This window comes from Aulonocara sp. 'chitande type north' Nkhata Bay, linkage group LG4 (genome assembly GCF_057382095.1).
Source record: "Aulonocara sp. 'chitande type north' Nkhata Bay isolate Kocher_YH1m ecotype deep benthic linkage group LG4, A_spYH_male_GT1.1, whole genome shotgun sequence".
NCBI classification, from domain to species: domain Eukaryota; kingdom Metazoa; phylum Chordata; class Actinopteri; order Cichliformes; family Cichlidae; genus Aulonocara; species Aulonocara sp. 'chitande type north' Nkhata Bay.
The window spans coordinates 36,330,245-36,345,855 of NC_141347.1; the positions used below are offsets into that span (position 1 = coordinate 36,330,245).

Consider the following 15,611-nt stretch of genomic DNA (forward strand, 5'->3'; position numbering starts at 1 on the left):
GGCGTGTCGTCAGACAGGTGTTGGTGTGGGATGCACCGCAGACAGAGAGGAGGAGGAGAGAGGAAGGTTATTTATGCCTCAGCAGGTCTGGAGGTTTGGATCTTACAGCGATGGCTTTCTACAAAGTGATGTGTTTGGCTGCTGGGCTGATGCTCCTGACCCAAGGTAAGAGCTCTCTGCACACACCTGCAGCAGGTACGACTCAGAGGGCGAAAACACTCAGGAGCACAGCGCTTCACTTTAAAGTGACACTGCAGGAAAAGGAGGACTGGTGGTTTATTTTAGGTTCACAGATAAACGTGATGATCTGTTTGGTTTGGAAGCAGCTGAGAGGTTTTAACTTCTTTATTTCACCTTAACTTTTGTTGGTTTATTCAGTCAGCTTTGATTGACACACATCATTTATTCATGAGGATCTAAACGTGTGACAAAGGAGGATATCACCTTAACCTGATTAAGCTTAAACATTTCAGATCAATAACTGAGTTCCAGTACATGTACATATATCGTGTTTCAGAGCTCATGATCACATGATATAATAATATAAATGTCATATATAATACATGTTTTATTTAAAAATGTTCTCCTGATTCTTCAGTAGCAGTTTTACTTTCTGTCCTGGTCAATAAAGCTTCATTCAAACTTGGCTGTGATTCAAACCTCTCATAAAAGTTTCTTTATGAGAGGTTTGAATCTTTATGTTTATTAATGATTATTTGATGGTTGTTTATAACTTTAAAACTGCTCTCTGTGCGTATGACCGCTTTCTGCAGCTGCTGTCTTCACTACATGAATCACACTAATGGCATCTGAAAAAGAAACAGAGAGGATTATTTTTAATTTCCTCCAACAATAAAAGTTTATTTTATAAATATTTTTCAATAAAATTAAAGCTACCCCGTCATTATTTAGTGACATTAAGTGTCGAGTGTCAGATTTAGTAAATATTTTAGATCTGCTTTCATGATCATATCTCAGTCTGCACAATGTGGACTGAAACGTTGTATCACTTTAGTTAAAATTTAAAAAATGTGTGTCTTTAATATTTAATTGGAAATATATTTAAGGGGAAAGCTGGCTGTCTTATTTCTTTAATTCAGTCATTCATGGGATTATTAGCTGCAGCTTAACCGACTGAGACGTTTCAAAAGGATGTTTGATCTCTGAGCTTTGGAGACGTTTTTTAAATGAAAAGTGTGACGGCGATGCGCAGCAGTTTGTTGTGCCAGTTAAAGATGTGATAACATCTTTAACAGTTAAAGATGTGATAACAGGTTTCATTCATCATAGCTCAGTGCAGGAAGTGCGTTAGATTCTGAGAAGGTGCCGCATCATTTGTGTCCAAACTACGGTGAGGAACTCTTGATCGTGGCTCAAGAGTTGGGAGTTCGCCTTGTAATCGGAAGGTTGCCGGTTCGAGCCCCGGCTTGGACAGTCTCGGTCGTTGTGTCCTTGGGCAAGACACTTCACCCGTTGCCTACTGGTGGTGGTCAGAGGGCCCGGTGGCGCCAGTGTCCGGCAGCCTCACCTCTGTCAGTGCGCCCCAGGGTGGCTGTGGCTACAATGTAGCTTGCCATCACCAGTGTGTGAATGTGTGTGTGACTGGGTGGATGACTGGATATGTAAAGCGCTTTGGGGTCCTTAGGGACTAGTAAAGCGCTATATAAATACAGGCCATTTACCATTTACCATTTTCTATGAAATGATGGAGGGTGGAAGATGAAAATACTGTGTGTGCAGCCCAGACCAACACACACACACACACACACAGATCAGGAAACTCTTTCGAGACAAACAGCACGATAACGATCCTCTCAGAAATGGAGGTAAAACCAGTCTATAGAACGAAAACATTAACAGTGTAAAAGGTAACCCCGCACACACACACACACACACACACACAAACTACCTACAAAGATAGTCTAAGGAGCTTAGAAAGAAAAGCGTCTGGACTTCTTTAAGTTGCTTGAAGACGTTTCACCTTCATCCGAGAAGCTTCTTCAGTTCTAGGGTCAAATGGTGGAGAGTCCCAGATTTAAACCCAGTGGGAGTTTCCCCCCAAAGAGGGACAAAGGACCCCCTGATGATCCTCTACCTAATCACATGAGTTAAGGTGTAAAAACGGGTGTGGGTCCCAATCAGCCAGGGTTTCGGGTGAGCTCATTGTGAAACCTGGCCCCACCCTATCATGTGATTTCCTGAGGTCAGATGGCCCAGGATGTGAGTGGGCGTTAAGGCGTCTGGGGACGCTCCAACTGGTAGAGGATCATCAGGGGGTCCTTTGTCCCTCTGTGGGGGGTCACTCCCACTGGGTTTAAATCTGGGACTCTCCACCATTTGACCTTAGAACTGAAGAAGCTTCTCGGATGAAGGTGAAACGTCTTCAAGCAACTCAAAGAAGTCCAGACGCTTTTCTTTCTAAGCTCCTTAGACTATGATGACCTGGATGACTGAGAACATTCACAGACATACCTACAAAGATTGCGTTTAACAGATGGATGAAGCTGCCCACTGGCGTCATTGACTGCTTTGCTCGGTCAATGATTAGTTGGAATTATTGGAATGGAGTCCAGTGGGTGCCGTCATCCGTCTGTTAATGAAGAAATACCACAAATGTAAAACTAATGGAGTAAACAACACATACAGTACATATAAATATATATGAATATGTATACAAGTTGAAAATTTCCCAAAATACATTCAATTAATTAACAGGTGGCAGCATAAACAAAGCTGGTCACATAATCAAGATTTTAAAGGGTCTGTTAGTAGAGTCGCCTCACAGCAGCCGTGCTATTGGTCAGATGATGTCATTAAAATTCTCCAACATGGGGACTGACTCACTGCTACAGCCACTACTGGAGCTTCTGCTGGATGCTTATAGCTAACCACAGACAATCAACTTTCCCACTATTATTAACGACAGTGAACTAATCACAGACAGATAAATGAAGATTTTTAGTTTTAAAATGGTTTGTTTTCTGTGTTTCAGAGTCTGAGTCACAGCTGGATGGTAAGAAAAAGCCTCTTTGTGTAATAAATCTTTAGTTTCATATGAATATTAGTTTGTGAGTGAACTGTAGACTCCAGGATCACTGTGTCCTCACTCAGCAGTTTGTAGTGCTGAGAGTTTACAGCTCCTACAGTAATGCTCACTCTGTGTTTTAATGTCGGTCTTCAGTTTGTGGTAAGGCGTCTCTGAACACCAGGATTGTAGGAGGACAGGTGGCCCCTGTTGGCAGCTGGCCCTGGCAGGTCAGTCTGCAAAGATCTGGGTCCCACTTCTGTGGAGGATCCCTCATTAACAGTCAGTGGGTGCTGACTGCTGCTCACTGCTTTAGAAGGTGAGTGATGAGGCTGAAGCTGCACTCTAAACATGATTTAAGGAAATTATGGAGGGTCCTAATCTGGGGGCTGAGGGTGGTAACAGGATAAATATTTAACAGGGCAGGAAGTCAAACTTTATATATGTTTTCTCGTCTATAACAATTGTAACAACTGTGCACTGTTCGTGTCGCTCCTGATGATCTCAGCATTACTGCAACCGGTCTGACTGTGAATCTGGGCCTTCAGAGTCTACAGGGATCTAACCCCAATGCAGCGTCTCGGACAGTAACACAGATCATCAAACATCCAAACTACAACTCTGGTACCAACGACAACGACATCTGCCTCCTGCAGCTCTCCTCACCGGTGACTTTCAGCAGCTACATTTCTCCCGTCTGCCTGGCAGCTTCAGACAGCATCTTCTACAGCGGTGTTAACAGCTGGGTCACCGGCTGGGGCAACATAGGAAGTGGAGGTGGGTCACTGGTTAGAACAGATTAATATTGTCTGAGGATGACAGGAAACAAACAGCTTCTCCAAAGTATCCATAAAGGAGCCTTTGTCTGCTTATTTTATGATTCTGTTGCTGAAGAGAAGCCTAAATGTTTCAGAAACTATGATTTATGAATTTATTCAAGGTTCAGGGTTCTTTATTTGACACATGCATAGTTATACAAGTATAACACACAGTGAAATGTAGCCTGACACGCATCTCGACATGTGCAAAAACTTTAGGGGGGGGTGTAGAGGAAGAATGTATATATATATATATATATGTATATATATATATATATATATATATATATATATATATATATATATATATATATATGTAGTATATACATTGGGTGAATGTGCAGTAGTAGCAGCAAGCAGGTGAATTCTGTACATTAATATGAATAGACATCTGACTATTTTACAGGATAGACAATATCAACATATTTAAAATTAAAGGAATTGAAATGTACATTGTGCCTTGGTTTAGTGTCTGGAAGAGTCCTGTCTCAGTCAATTATAGATGATGTGAGAGGGCGGGTGTGTGTGTTTAGGGCACGGATGGCTTGGGGATAGAAGCTCCTCTTGAGTCTCTCTGTCCTTGCCCGGAAGATGCGGAACCTTCTACCAGATTGCAGAAGTTGGAACAGTTTGTTGCCAGGATGGGACGGGTCCTTCAGTATCTGCGCTGCTCTAGTCCGGCATCTCCTGGTGTAGGTGTCCTGAAGCGGGGGGAGAGCAATCCTGCAGCAGCGTTCTGCTGTACGGATCACTCTCTGGAGAGCTTTTTGGTCCTTCACACAGCTGTTCCCGAACCACGATGTCATGTTCTGTGTGAGGATGCTCTCCACAGCGCCTGTATAGAAAATCCTGAGGATCTTTGGAGAGACCCTGAACTTCCTCAGTTGTCGTAGGTGATACAGGCGCTGCCTAGCCTTTTTGGTCTGGACCTGAATGTGGGCAGCCCATGTCAGGTCTGAGGAGATGTGGACACCAAGATACTTGAAGGACTGCACCCTCTCCACTGGAGCTCCATTGATGATAATGGGCTTGTAGTCTCTGTGCTGACCCCTTCTGAAGTCCACCACCAGCTCCTTGGTCTTGCTGACGTTCAGCTGGAGGTGGTTGTCCTGGCACCACGATGCCAGATTCTTCACTTCATCCATGTAGGCCGCCTCATCGTTGTTGGAGATGGCACCCAACACCACTGTGTCGTCAGCAAACTTCACAATGGTGTTGGAGCCATGGGTGGCCACACAGTCTGAAGTGTAGAGGGAGTAGAGCAGTGGCGAGAGGACACATCCCTGAGGTGCTCCTGTGTTGATGGTGATGCTGTTGGAGAAGCACCTGCCCACCCTCACCACCTGAGTTCTGCCAGTGAGGAAGTCCAACACCCATGCACACAGACGGCTGTTAAGTCCCAGATCCCTCAGCTTTGTGAACAGTCTGCAGGGCACTATTGTGTTAAACGCTGAACTGTAATCAACAAACAGCATTCGCACATAGTTACCCTGTTTCTTGTCCACGTGGCTGAGAGTGGTGTGTAGGACGTGGGCGATGGCATCCTCTGTGGATCTGTTGGATCTGTAGGCGAACTGCAGCGGATCTGTGGTGTCTGGGATGGAGGAGGAGATGATGTTCTTCAGCAGCCTCTCAAACACCTTCATTACTACCGAGGTCAGTGCAACTGGCCGGTAATCGTTCAGAAATGAGGGGTTGCTGTTCTTGGGCACAGGGGATGATGGTGGATCTTTTGAAGCATGTGGGGACCACAGACTTCGCCAGGGACTCGTTGAAGATGTAAGTGAACACACCTGCTAGCTGGTCAGCACAGCAGCGCAGCAGACGGCCGGTGATGCCGCCTGGCCCCGCCGCTTTCCTTGTGTTCACTCTCCTCAGTGCCGCTCGGACGTCATGCTCCGCGATGCTGGTCACCGGTCTCTCGCTGATGACGTCACTGTCCTCGAAAAGTCAAAAATTCACCAAGTTTCTGAGCCAACCTTAAAGGAAATGTTTGTAAAAAAGAAACTGGCCTCATGCAGTTTCGTTTTTGATGATAAACCTGTGCGCGTGGAGGGGAAACAGACTTTATAAACACTAAAAGAAACATGGACTGAATTATTTGGGAAATGTCTGAAGCATCAAAGATAGAGATACGAACAGAACGTCAAAAACACTTTTAAAAACTGATTGTGCCTCTTTTTTTTTTTTTTACTTTTAATCAGATTTGTCTGGTGGTTCAATATATACAGCTTTCTGTCATGTGACCACTGAAAGTTGGAAATCCTTTGAGTTAAAACTTATTCACCACCAGAATAAATGCCTGGAAGTGGAACGATGCTTTGTTTACTGTTCAGGTTTCTACCTTTAATCTGTCACACGCTGTTTATTAAACAGATTTTGTTTTTTTACCCCGTTCAGTGTCCCTTCCTTCTCCACAAAACCTGATAGAGGTGGAGGTTCCTGTTGTGGGAAACAGGCAATGTAACTGTAACTATGGAGTGGGATCAATCACTGACAACATGATCTGTGCCGGGTTAAGTGCAGGAGGAAAGGACTCCTGTCAGGTGATTGTTGTTACCTGTGTTTGGCACATTTTCACCTTCTACAGTTTCTTCTCCTCAGCTAACAGTAAATGTTTCTGCTCTCAAAGGGGGATTCAGGAGGTCCAATGGTGAGCAAGCAGAGCGGTCGCTGGATTCAGGCGGGAGTCGTCAGTTTTGGGGAAGGTTGCGCCTTGCCTAATTTTCCAGGAGTCTACGCCAGAGTATCCCAGTACCAGACTTGGATCAACAGCAAGATCTCCTCCAACCAGCCGGGCTTCATGACGTTCACGTCCACTGGGACCGACAGTGACCTCAGTGTCTCCTGCACAGGACTGCCACCAGTGCCAACCACCACACCTACTAACACCACCACTACAACCCCCACACTTCCAACAACCACCAATCATCCAACAACCACAACCCCCCCAGCAACCCCCGCCACACCTACAAATACAATACTTCCAACAACCACGCTGCATCTGACCACTGCCCAACGTGAGGACCCATCATGACAATACTTTATTAAAGAAAACATTCTAACCTTGAGTCTATTATACACTACATGAACTTGAACTGATGGGTTCATGTGGTTAAAGTTTTTAAGATTTCTTTGTGTTTGCCTCTGGTTTTGTCCTCAGCTGTAGTCTGTGGACAAGCTCCGAGGAATTCACACATTTTCGGGGGAACCTTGCTTGCGTCAGTGGGCTCGTGGCCGTGGATGGCGAGCCTGCAGAAAAATGGAAATCACGTGTGTGGTGGGACTCTGATAGCCTTGGACTCTGTGCTGAGTGACACCAGCTGTTTCTCAAGGTGAGTTGGAGCTGTAGTTTGGCCGGATGATCATACAGTTAATTTGCCTCGGACTAGGAAATATTCAGTAAATCTGAAGGCTGTTTAGATTTTTCAGTCATGATGGCACTCTGGCCCTAATAGGCCACATTTTTTTTCTGTGGTGTACTTCATTTCCTGGTAATTTAATTCTTTAAACTGCATAGATGGTTTAGGTACCATAGTGTACATTTATAAAAGACGACCCCAGTATCTTGGTGAGGCGTGTAATAGGACACACATTAAGAAGTTGCACTAATAATAATAATAATAATGGATTGCATTTATATAGCACTTTTCAAGGCACCCAAAGCGCTTTACAATGCCACTATTCATTCACTCTCACATTCACACACTGGTGGAGGCAGCTACAGTTGTAGCCACAGCTGCCCTGGGGCAGACTGGTTACAAGACGAACTGCCAACTCTTTGAGCCATGAGTGCACTAAGCTGTTTCAAGCCAGCATGAAAATAATTACAGGAAAGGATTTAAACAGACACATTTACATGTAAATACATATTAGCCACCTAGCTACACACCTTCCTTGGTTGCTCATAACTTTTCTCTTTTTGGCAGTGCTCTCCCTGGTAGTACTGCAGCTTCTGCACGTGTCTATTACACACTTTGGTGGGATGTTGGTTAAAATTTTTAAAGATCTGCTGGGGATTAGACATTTTTCATGATGCTATTGATTGATAGAGCTCATAGTGAGCAGTAGACTCATTTACTTATTCAAAATCTAATTCAACAGATTTTATTTAATATATATATATATATATATATAAAAAAAAAAAAAACACCCAGCACGCCCCTGCGGGCGGTTTATCCTTCAAGCTCGGGTCCTCTACCAGAGGCCTGGGAGCTTGAGGGTCCTGCGCAGTATCTTAGCTGTTCCCAGGACTGCGCTCTTCTGGACAGAGATTTCCGATGTTGTTCCCGGGATCTGCTGGAGCCACTCGCCTAGCTTGGGAGTCACCGCACCTAGTGCTCCGATTACCACGGGGACCACCGTTACCTTCACCCTCCACATCCTCTCGAGCTCTTCTCTGAGCCCTTGGTATTTCTCCAGCTTCTCGTGTTCCTTCTTCCTGATATTGCTGTCATTGGGAACCGCTACATCGATCACTACGGCCGTCTTCTTCTGTTTGTCTACCACCACTATGTCCGGTTGGTTAGCCACCACCATTTTGTCCGTCTGTATCTGGAAGTCCCACAGGATCTTAGCTCGGTCATTCTCCACCACCCTTGGGGGCATCTCCCATTTTGACCTCGGGACTTCCAGGTTATACTCGGCACAGATGTTCCTGTACACTATGCCGGCCACTTGGTTATGGCGTTCCATGTATGCCTTGCCTGCTAGCATCTTGCACCCTGCTGTTATGTGCTGGATTGTCTCTGGGGCATCTTTACACAGCCTGCACCTGGGGTCTTGCCTGGTGTGATAGACCCCAGCCTCTATGGATCTTGTACTCAGAGCTTGTTCTTGTGCTGCCATGATTAGTGCCTCTGTGCTGTCTTTCAGTCCAGCTTTGTCCAGCCACTGGTAGGATTTCTGGATATCAGCCACCTCCTCTATCTGCCGGTGGTACATACCGTGCAGGGGCCTGTCCTTCCATGATGGTTCCTCGTCTCCCTCCTCTTTCTTGGGTTTCTGCTGCCTGAGGTATTCACTGAGCACTCGGTCAGTTGGGGCCATCTTCCCAATGTATTCTTGGATGTTCGTTGTCTCATCCTGGACTGTGGTGCTGACACTCACCAGTCCCCGGCCCCCTTCCTTCCGCTTAGCGTACAGCCTCAGGGTGCTGGACTTGGGGTGAAACCCTCCATGCATGGTAAGGAGCTTTCTTGTCTTTATGTCAGTGGCTTCTATCTCCTCCTTTGGCCAGCCTATTACCCCAGCAGGGTACCTGATCACGGGCAGGGCGTACGTGTTGATGGCCCGGATCTTGTTCTTACCATTCAGCTGACTCCTCAGGACTTGCCTGACCCTCTGCAGGTACTTGGTGGTTGCAGCCTTTCTAGCGGCCTCTTCATGGTTCCCATTTGCCTGCGGGATCCCCAGGTACTTGTAACTGTCCTCTATGTCTGCAATGTTGCCTTCTGGTAGTTCAATCCCCTCAGTTCTGACTACCTTCCCTCTCTTTGATACCATCCGACTACACTTCTCCAGTCCGAACGACATTCCAATGTCATTGCTGTATAGCCTGGTAGTGTGGATCAGTGAATCGATGTCTCGTTCACTCTTGGCATACAGCTTGATGTCATCCATGTACAGGAGGTGGCTGACAACTGCTCCGTTCCGTAGTCGGTATCCGTAGCCAGTCTTGTTAATGATCTCACTGAGGGGGTTCAGGCCTATGCAGAACAGCAGTGGGGACAGAGCATCTCCTTGGTAGATCCCGCACTTGATGGTGACTTGTGCTATGGGCTTGGAGTTGGCCTCTAGTGTTGTACGCCACATCCCCATTGAGTTCCTGATGAAGGCTCTTAGGGTCCCATTGATCTTGTACAATTCTAGGCATTCCAGTATCCAGCTGTGGGGCATTGAGTCATAGGCCTTCTTGTAATCAATCCAGGCAGTGCACAGGTTGGTCAGTCTGGTCTTGCAGTCTCGGCTGACTGTTCTGTCTACCAGTAGCTGGTGTTTTGCGCCTCTGGTATTCTTGCCAATTCCTTTCTGTGTCCCGCTCATGTATTGACCCATGTGCCTGTTCATCTTAGCCGATATGATGCCTGATAGGAGCTTCCATGTAGTACTGAGGCAGGTTATTGGTCGGTAGTTGGAGGGGACCGGTCCCTTCTTGGGGTCCTTGGGGATCAGGACCGTCCGGCCTTCAGTTAGCCATTCCGGGTGTCTCTCGTTAACTAGCAGCTGGTTCATTTGTGCTGCCAGACGCTCGTGGAGTGCAGTCAGCTTCTTCAGCCAGTAGGCATGAACCATGTCGGGCCCTGGTGCTGTCCAACTAACCCCGGCGGAAGGGGCTACATGAATAGGATGAGGGACCTATATATATATATATATATATATATATATATATATATATATATATATATATATATATATATATATATATATATATATATATATATACATATATATGGCGTAAATCTTTTTAAAACTGAACATGTCCCCATTCTTACAACTGATTCAGCGTGTTGTGGTCCATTTCATGGCAGCATTTTCTGGAGACTTCTTTCTCAAACAAACTACGTCTAACCGGTGTTTTGCCAGTGGTTACGGTGGATCGGCAAGCCACACTTTAACCCCTCCCAGCCTTGTTCTTGGGGTAATGTCACACCTGTGGTCATGGATGCTGCTCTGCTCTGCATGGAGTTCATGAAGTTAAATATATACCTCTTTAATTAGAACCAGGCCTGAATGTCACCAGGTTCAAATCTGTAAAACTTGGGTCCCATGAAGTTGAGTGTAAAGGTGTAGATTTTGTTTGAAGCTGATGAAGTTTATGTTTGTGTGCTTCGTTCCTCCCACAGCTCCCCTGTAGCGTCCGAGTGGACTGTCGTGTTGGGGCGTCTGAAGCTAAATGGATCCAACCCCTTTGAGGTGACGCTGAATGTGACAAATATCACTCTGAGCAACACGACCGGGACCAACATAGCCATCCTCCGTCTATCTGCCCAGCCCACCCTGACCGACTACATCCAGCCCATCTGCTTGGACAACGGGAGAACCTTCGCCGAGGGCTTGGCGTGCTGGGCGGCCGGTTGGAGTCCTGGAAGAGGAGGAGGTGAGTCAGCAACATGAAGGCTGACAGAGTTCTGCCCAGACTCTGCACCAGTCCATCTCTCAGATTACACATGTGGACCACTGCACTTACAGTTTCTTTAGTCAAACATCAGGATTTTCTTATCTTTCATGATGTTAGCTGAGGAAGTTATGCAGCAGTTTCAGACCTCGGTGGTAAACTGTGGGAACTCATCATCGAGTGAGAGCATCTGTACAGACGTGTTTGCACTGCAGCAGGTAAATGACTGGATTCTTCTTCTTATAACACTGTCTGCTGACATGTTGTTTAATTTGGATTTAGCTGCTTATTACAGTCACATGTTGAATTTGGATAGTTCATCATCTTGAGTTTCCAGAGTGCTTACAATCTTCAGAAACATGTAAGAAGTTCCAGCTCTGAAATTTCAGTTTTCATTTTTGGCCAGTTAGATTTAATTTAAGAGTGTCTCTGTATCTTTGTTTTAAACCTTTAAAAAACATTATTAGAGGGAAAAACATGGCAACCAAATAATATTAGATATGATTTTCTGATTTTAAATTGAATTCCCGTCTCTTTGTTCAGGGTGATTCTGGCGGCCCGCTGATGTGTAAGCAGGGCGGCTCTTGGTTCCAGGCGGTCGTGTTAACAGCTCCAAGCCCCTCTGCCAGGAGGAGACGAAGCTCAGTCATGACCTTCACCAGAGTGAGCACCTTTGACTCCTTCCTGACGAAGACGCTGGGGACACTCTTGTCTCCAGCCTCCAACACCACCATCACTAACCCCACCAATGTCTCCGTCACCACCACCACCATGGCCACCACAACTCGCTCGAATTGTTTGTTTGACAGCAGCGAGGGTCGTCCTGCTCACTCCTTCATCTTTGTCTTCATCCATCTCCTCAGCCTCGCCTTTTGTCTCCAGCTCTGCCTTTAGAGAACCCAAACTTGATTCACATGATGTGATGGACACAGATGAATGTGAACAAGCTTGACTTTGAGACTTTACAGGCTTAAAACTTTGTCTGCTAATCTTTGAGTTTATTTGTAACTGGTTATCTAAGAGTTCAGTGGTGAAGCTGTGGAGGATCAAATTGGACGTGAAATTCTACTTGATGAATTATCATCACAATTAGAAGTGGCTGTCAAGTCCGTCTCAGGGCCTTTCTCAGAGCCAGAATTACAGACCATGTACATGCTAACATGGGCACTCCATCGTGGATGTTCAAGGCTTGGGAAATCTTTTTGTAGCCTAAGCCTGCCTTAAATTTCTCAATAACTTTATCCCTGACCTGTCTGGTGTGTTCTTTGGACTTCATGGTGTTGTTGCTCCCAATATTCTCTTAGACAACCTCTGAGCCGTCACAGAGCAGCTGTATTTGTACTGACATTAGATTACACACAGGTGCACTTTATTTAGTCATTAGCACTCATCAGGCAATGTCTATGGGCAACTGACTGCACTCAGACCAAAGGGGCTGAATAATTACACACACCCCACTTTGCAGTTATTTATTTGTAGAAAATGTTTGGAATCATGTATGATTTTCGTTCCACTTCTCACGTGTGCACCACTTTGTGTTGGTCTTTCACGTGGAATTCCAATAAAATTTATTCATGTTTGTGGCTGTAATGTGACAAAATGTGGGAAAGTTCAAGGGGGCCGAATACTTTTGTAAGCCACTGTATGTTCTTGGCAGCTGAGACCCCGCTTTACGAAAGGAGTTACAAATTGGAAGAATTTTGAAAAAATAGATGCTAACCCGCACCCAGAAATAAGCGGAGCACCTGAGAACCCGGGCATGCCATTACCAGCCTGAAATTCATAATATTTTATGAATCTATTATTATCCATATTGTTTATGAATTACGACAGATCCTCAATAGGCCGGAAATGTAGCTTAACTATTGTTTTATTGTAGGTAAAGTTCACAGTTTCCTTCTGATCCGTTTTGATTTCAATATGAATATTTTCGATATGGTTCCGACACTGGTATGTAATCTGGTTTGTTAAAACTCAGTGTAACGACATCTCCATAGGTACCCTGTATTTTGACAGCATGCAGCAGAAGCAAATAGATGTCACCAACAAGCTATGGCGTCACAATGTCAGAATAACAAAAGAAATGGTAACAGCCAGCCGTTATATCCGCGGGATACAGGGCAAACTTGCGCTCGAAAATTAACCAGACCCCTAGTGTGACACCAAGCATATATGCAAGGGGGGGGGGATAAACTCTGAGATGATATATTCCACCAGATGAAAATTCAGACTTTTTCTGAATTGGGTTATATTTGAGAAAAATATCAAATTCAATACGTCTAAGGCAGGCATCATCAATCTGTGATCTCAGCATGTTAGGATCCTCATAAAAACCATAAAAAAATATTTTTTGCTTATCAACATCAGCGGGCTTCTGCTCTGCATCACTCTTTTTCCTCCATTCAAAGTATGCCATATCATTTGGAAGATTGAACCATGTATAGGGATAGGAAATTTTAATGACAGCCACCTCCCAGGGCCCATCGAGATAGAGATACTGGGCGAGATCCTCACGGAAACTGCTACTCGTGTTATTTTTAAATACATTTAGGCTAGCGTTTGAAGGTAGTGTTACGTAAAAGCCTTGAGACCTGAGAGTCATGTCACCAGCATGAAATGAGGTGGAAGGTTTTTATTTTAGGTTTTTAAGGTCACTGGCTTTAATCCAGCTATTAAACTTTTCAGGCCAGTTTCCCCATTTGACAGGAAATACATTTGCCCCCTCTGTTTACGTTTTGTCAGAATGCTCTCTATATGATACAGCTTACCCACAACCACATTGATTTTCTGTGGCTCATGCTCGTAAAAACCACAGATAATTAGTTCCCCATCGTAATCTTTGATTTTACAAACCGGAGGATCCCTAGGTATGCATTGGTCTATAGTGAATATTTCATCCGTGAAAGTCTGTTCATAGCGTTTATCAAACACACCTCTAACTTGAGACAATCTCACGTGATCTCCCTTTTTAAATTTCATGAGCTTATTTCTGGAACAAATAGAAAAAGTGCCATACATTCGGCGCCAGCTGCAGTCTCAAGGCTGGAGCCCAACAAAAACACCCTGATAACGACTGTTTAGTCTGTACCTTCTCATTCCATGCAAGGCCACCTGGGTTGGCTGGAAGACTGTTTTTACCTAGCCTGGCAGGGCGAAGGACACTGTCTCAGCTGAACTATGGACACACACACACACATACATATACAGTGATATGCACACACTCATCCCCCCTCCCTTTCCAAATGCCTTCGAATCTTGTTCCCTCCTGAGAACACGGCGAGTCTGAGCCCGCGCTGGAATGGTAGCGCTGGGCAGGATGGCTGCTGTGTTTGCTTCGGATTACTCTTCACCCCCCACCCGACCCTGTGGCTGGTCGCGTGCTCCATAATGTTGTGCTGTGGACATTTATGTGCTTCTTTGTGCAGAGGAGTTTTTTTGTTTTCTGTTCTCATGCTGTCCTCCCAGGAGCCCAGCATGAGCAGAGCTCTCTTTTTTTCCTCTTGTACTTTCCCATTGTAGTGTATATTTCAGTGTTTTTCTGTAACGCTACCGATCTCTGACCTGTATCCCCATGTAATGTCTGTGTTGTGTGTGTGCAACCTGCACATGGCGAATAAAGCTTTGATTGATTGATTGATTGATTGATTGATTGATTGATTGATTGATTGATTAAATACTAGTGGTGTGTTCTCTCAATGTACTTGACTGGGGGAACGATGATGACTGGTAACATCCACATATCTCCAAGTATTTACAGCCGTGAAATATCTGCTCGATGGTGTTACACCCCGGCCTAGGCAACCGGCGTGCAATGCAAGAAAATAAAAATAAGGAAAAGACACACGAGAAAAAAAACACTAAGGCTCTCCACCAAAATCCCAAAACGAAAGTATTGACAAATCCATTCACAGCTATTTACAACAAACTATTTATTTACAACACAGGGGGAGATCGCGACCATGACATACTGAAACACAAGGCTTAAATACATAGAAGGAGCAATCAGGGAATGGACCACAGGAGGGAAACACAGCTGGGGCAAATTAGACCTGACGAGACAAGGAAACGTAAACTGAACACACTGAGATAACACAGACTTTCAAAGTAAAGCAGGAAATACATGACAGTCACGCAAAAAACAAAACACTGACAACACCGAAAAGTAACAATGGGCATAAGTGAGGCGGTGGACCCTGAAGACTTGCCGGGTGTCTGGTTTGGAGATTCCCAGGGAGATTCGCGAGGCCTGGGTATGAGTTCCATCCTTGAGGGGATGACGGTGGCGGGGTCGCTGGAGGCAGTGTGGCCACATTTGCCGGCAGGCTCGGGGGAGGCATAGTTTCAGAGCAAGGCTCGAACCAGGCATGAGCAGCAAGGGCTCTGAAGCTTATGTTCAGGTTCATTTATGATCTTAGGTATTTTATTGTGAGTTTTCTCACTTGATTATTAGATTCCCTCTTGTGTCTTTGCCCTGTGTGTCTGTTTATCTATGTTGTGTGAGCCCTTGCGTCTTGTTTCCCTCCTTGTGTTCCATTCCAGATAAACACTCCTCTACCTCACTAACCCCCTAAAACGAGTGAACATACAAAACCGTAACAAGTTTATTCTTACTAAGAAACTTGCTTATGTATGTTACATTCTTTGTTGTTAC

The 15,611-nt window shown here is 45.1% G+C and overlaps 1 protein-coding gene across 1 annotated transcript; it reads left to right on the plus strand.

The window, feature by feature from the left end:
• Positions 1–52: 52 nt before the first annotated feature.
• On the plus strand, positions 53–14,565 carry LOC147333213 (transmembrane protease serine 9-like). Its single transcript, XM_086290239.1, has 10 exons — positions 53–165; positions 2,993–3,013; positions 3,182–3,344; positions 3,534–3,802; positions 6,244–6,389; positions 6,476–6,863; positions 7,007–7,178; positions 10,689–10,942; positions 11,081–11,178; positions 11,504–14,565. Exons 1-10 carry the CDS (start codon positions 111–113, stop codon positions 11,852–11,854), a joined length of 1,917 nt encoding a protein of 638 aa, XP_086146365.1. The 5' UTR covers positions 53–110; the 3' UTR covers positions 11,855–14,565.
• Positions 14,566–15,611: the final 1,046 nt, after the last annotated feature.

Coding starts and splice junctions, on each gene's coding strand:
- LOC147333213 (XM_086290239.1), top strand. CDS start 111: ATGGCTTTCTACAAAGTGATGTGTTTGGCTGCTGGGCTGATGCTCCTG. Junction 166..2,992: donor GCTGATGCTCCTGACCCAAG/GTAAGAGCTCTC, acceptor TCTGTGTTTCAG/AGTCTGAGTCACAGCTGGAT. Junction 7,179..10,688: donor GACACCAGCTGTTTCTCAAG/GTGAGTTGGAGC, acceptor TTCCTCCCACAG/CTCCCCTGTAGCGTCCGAGT.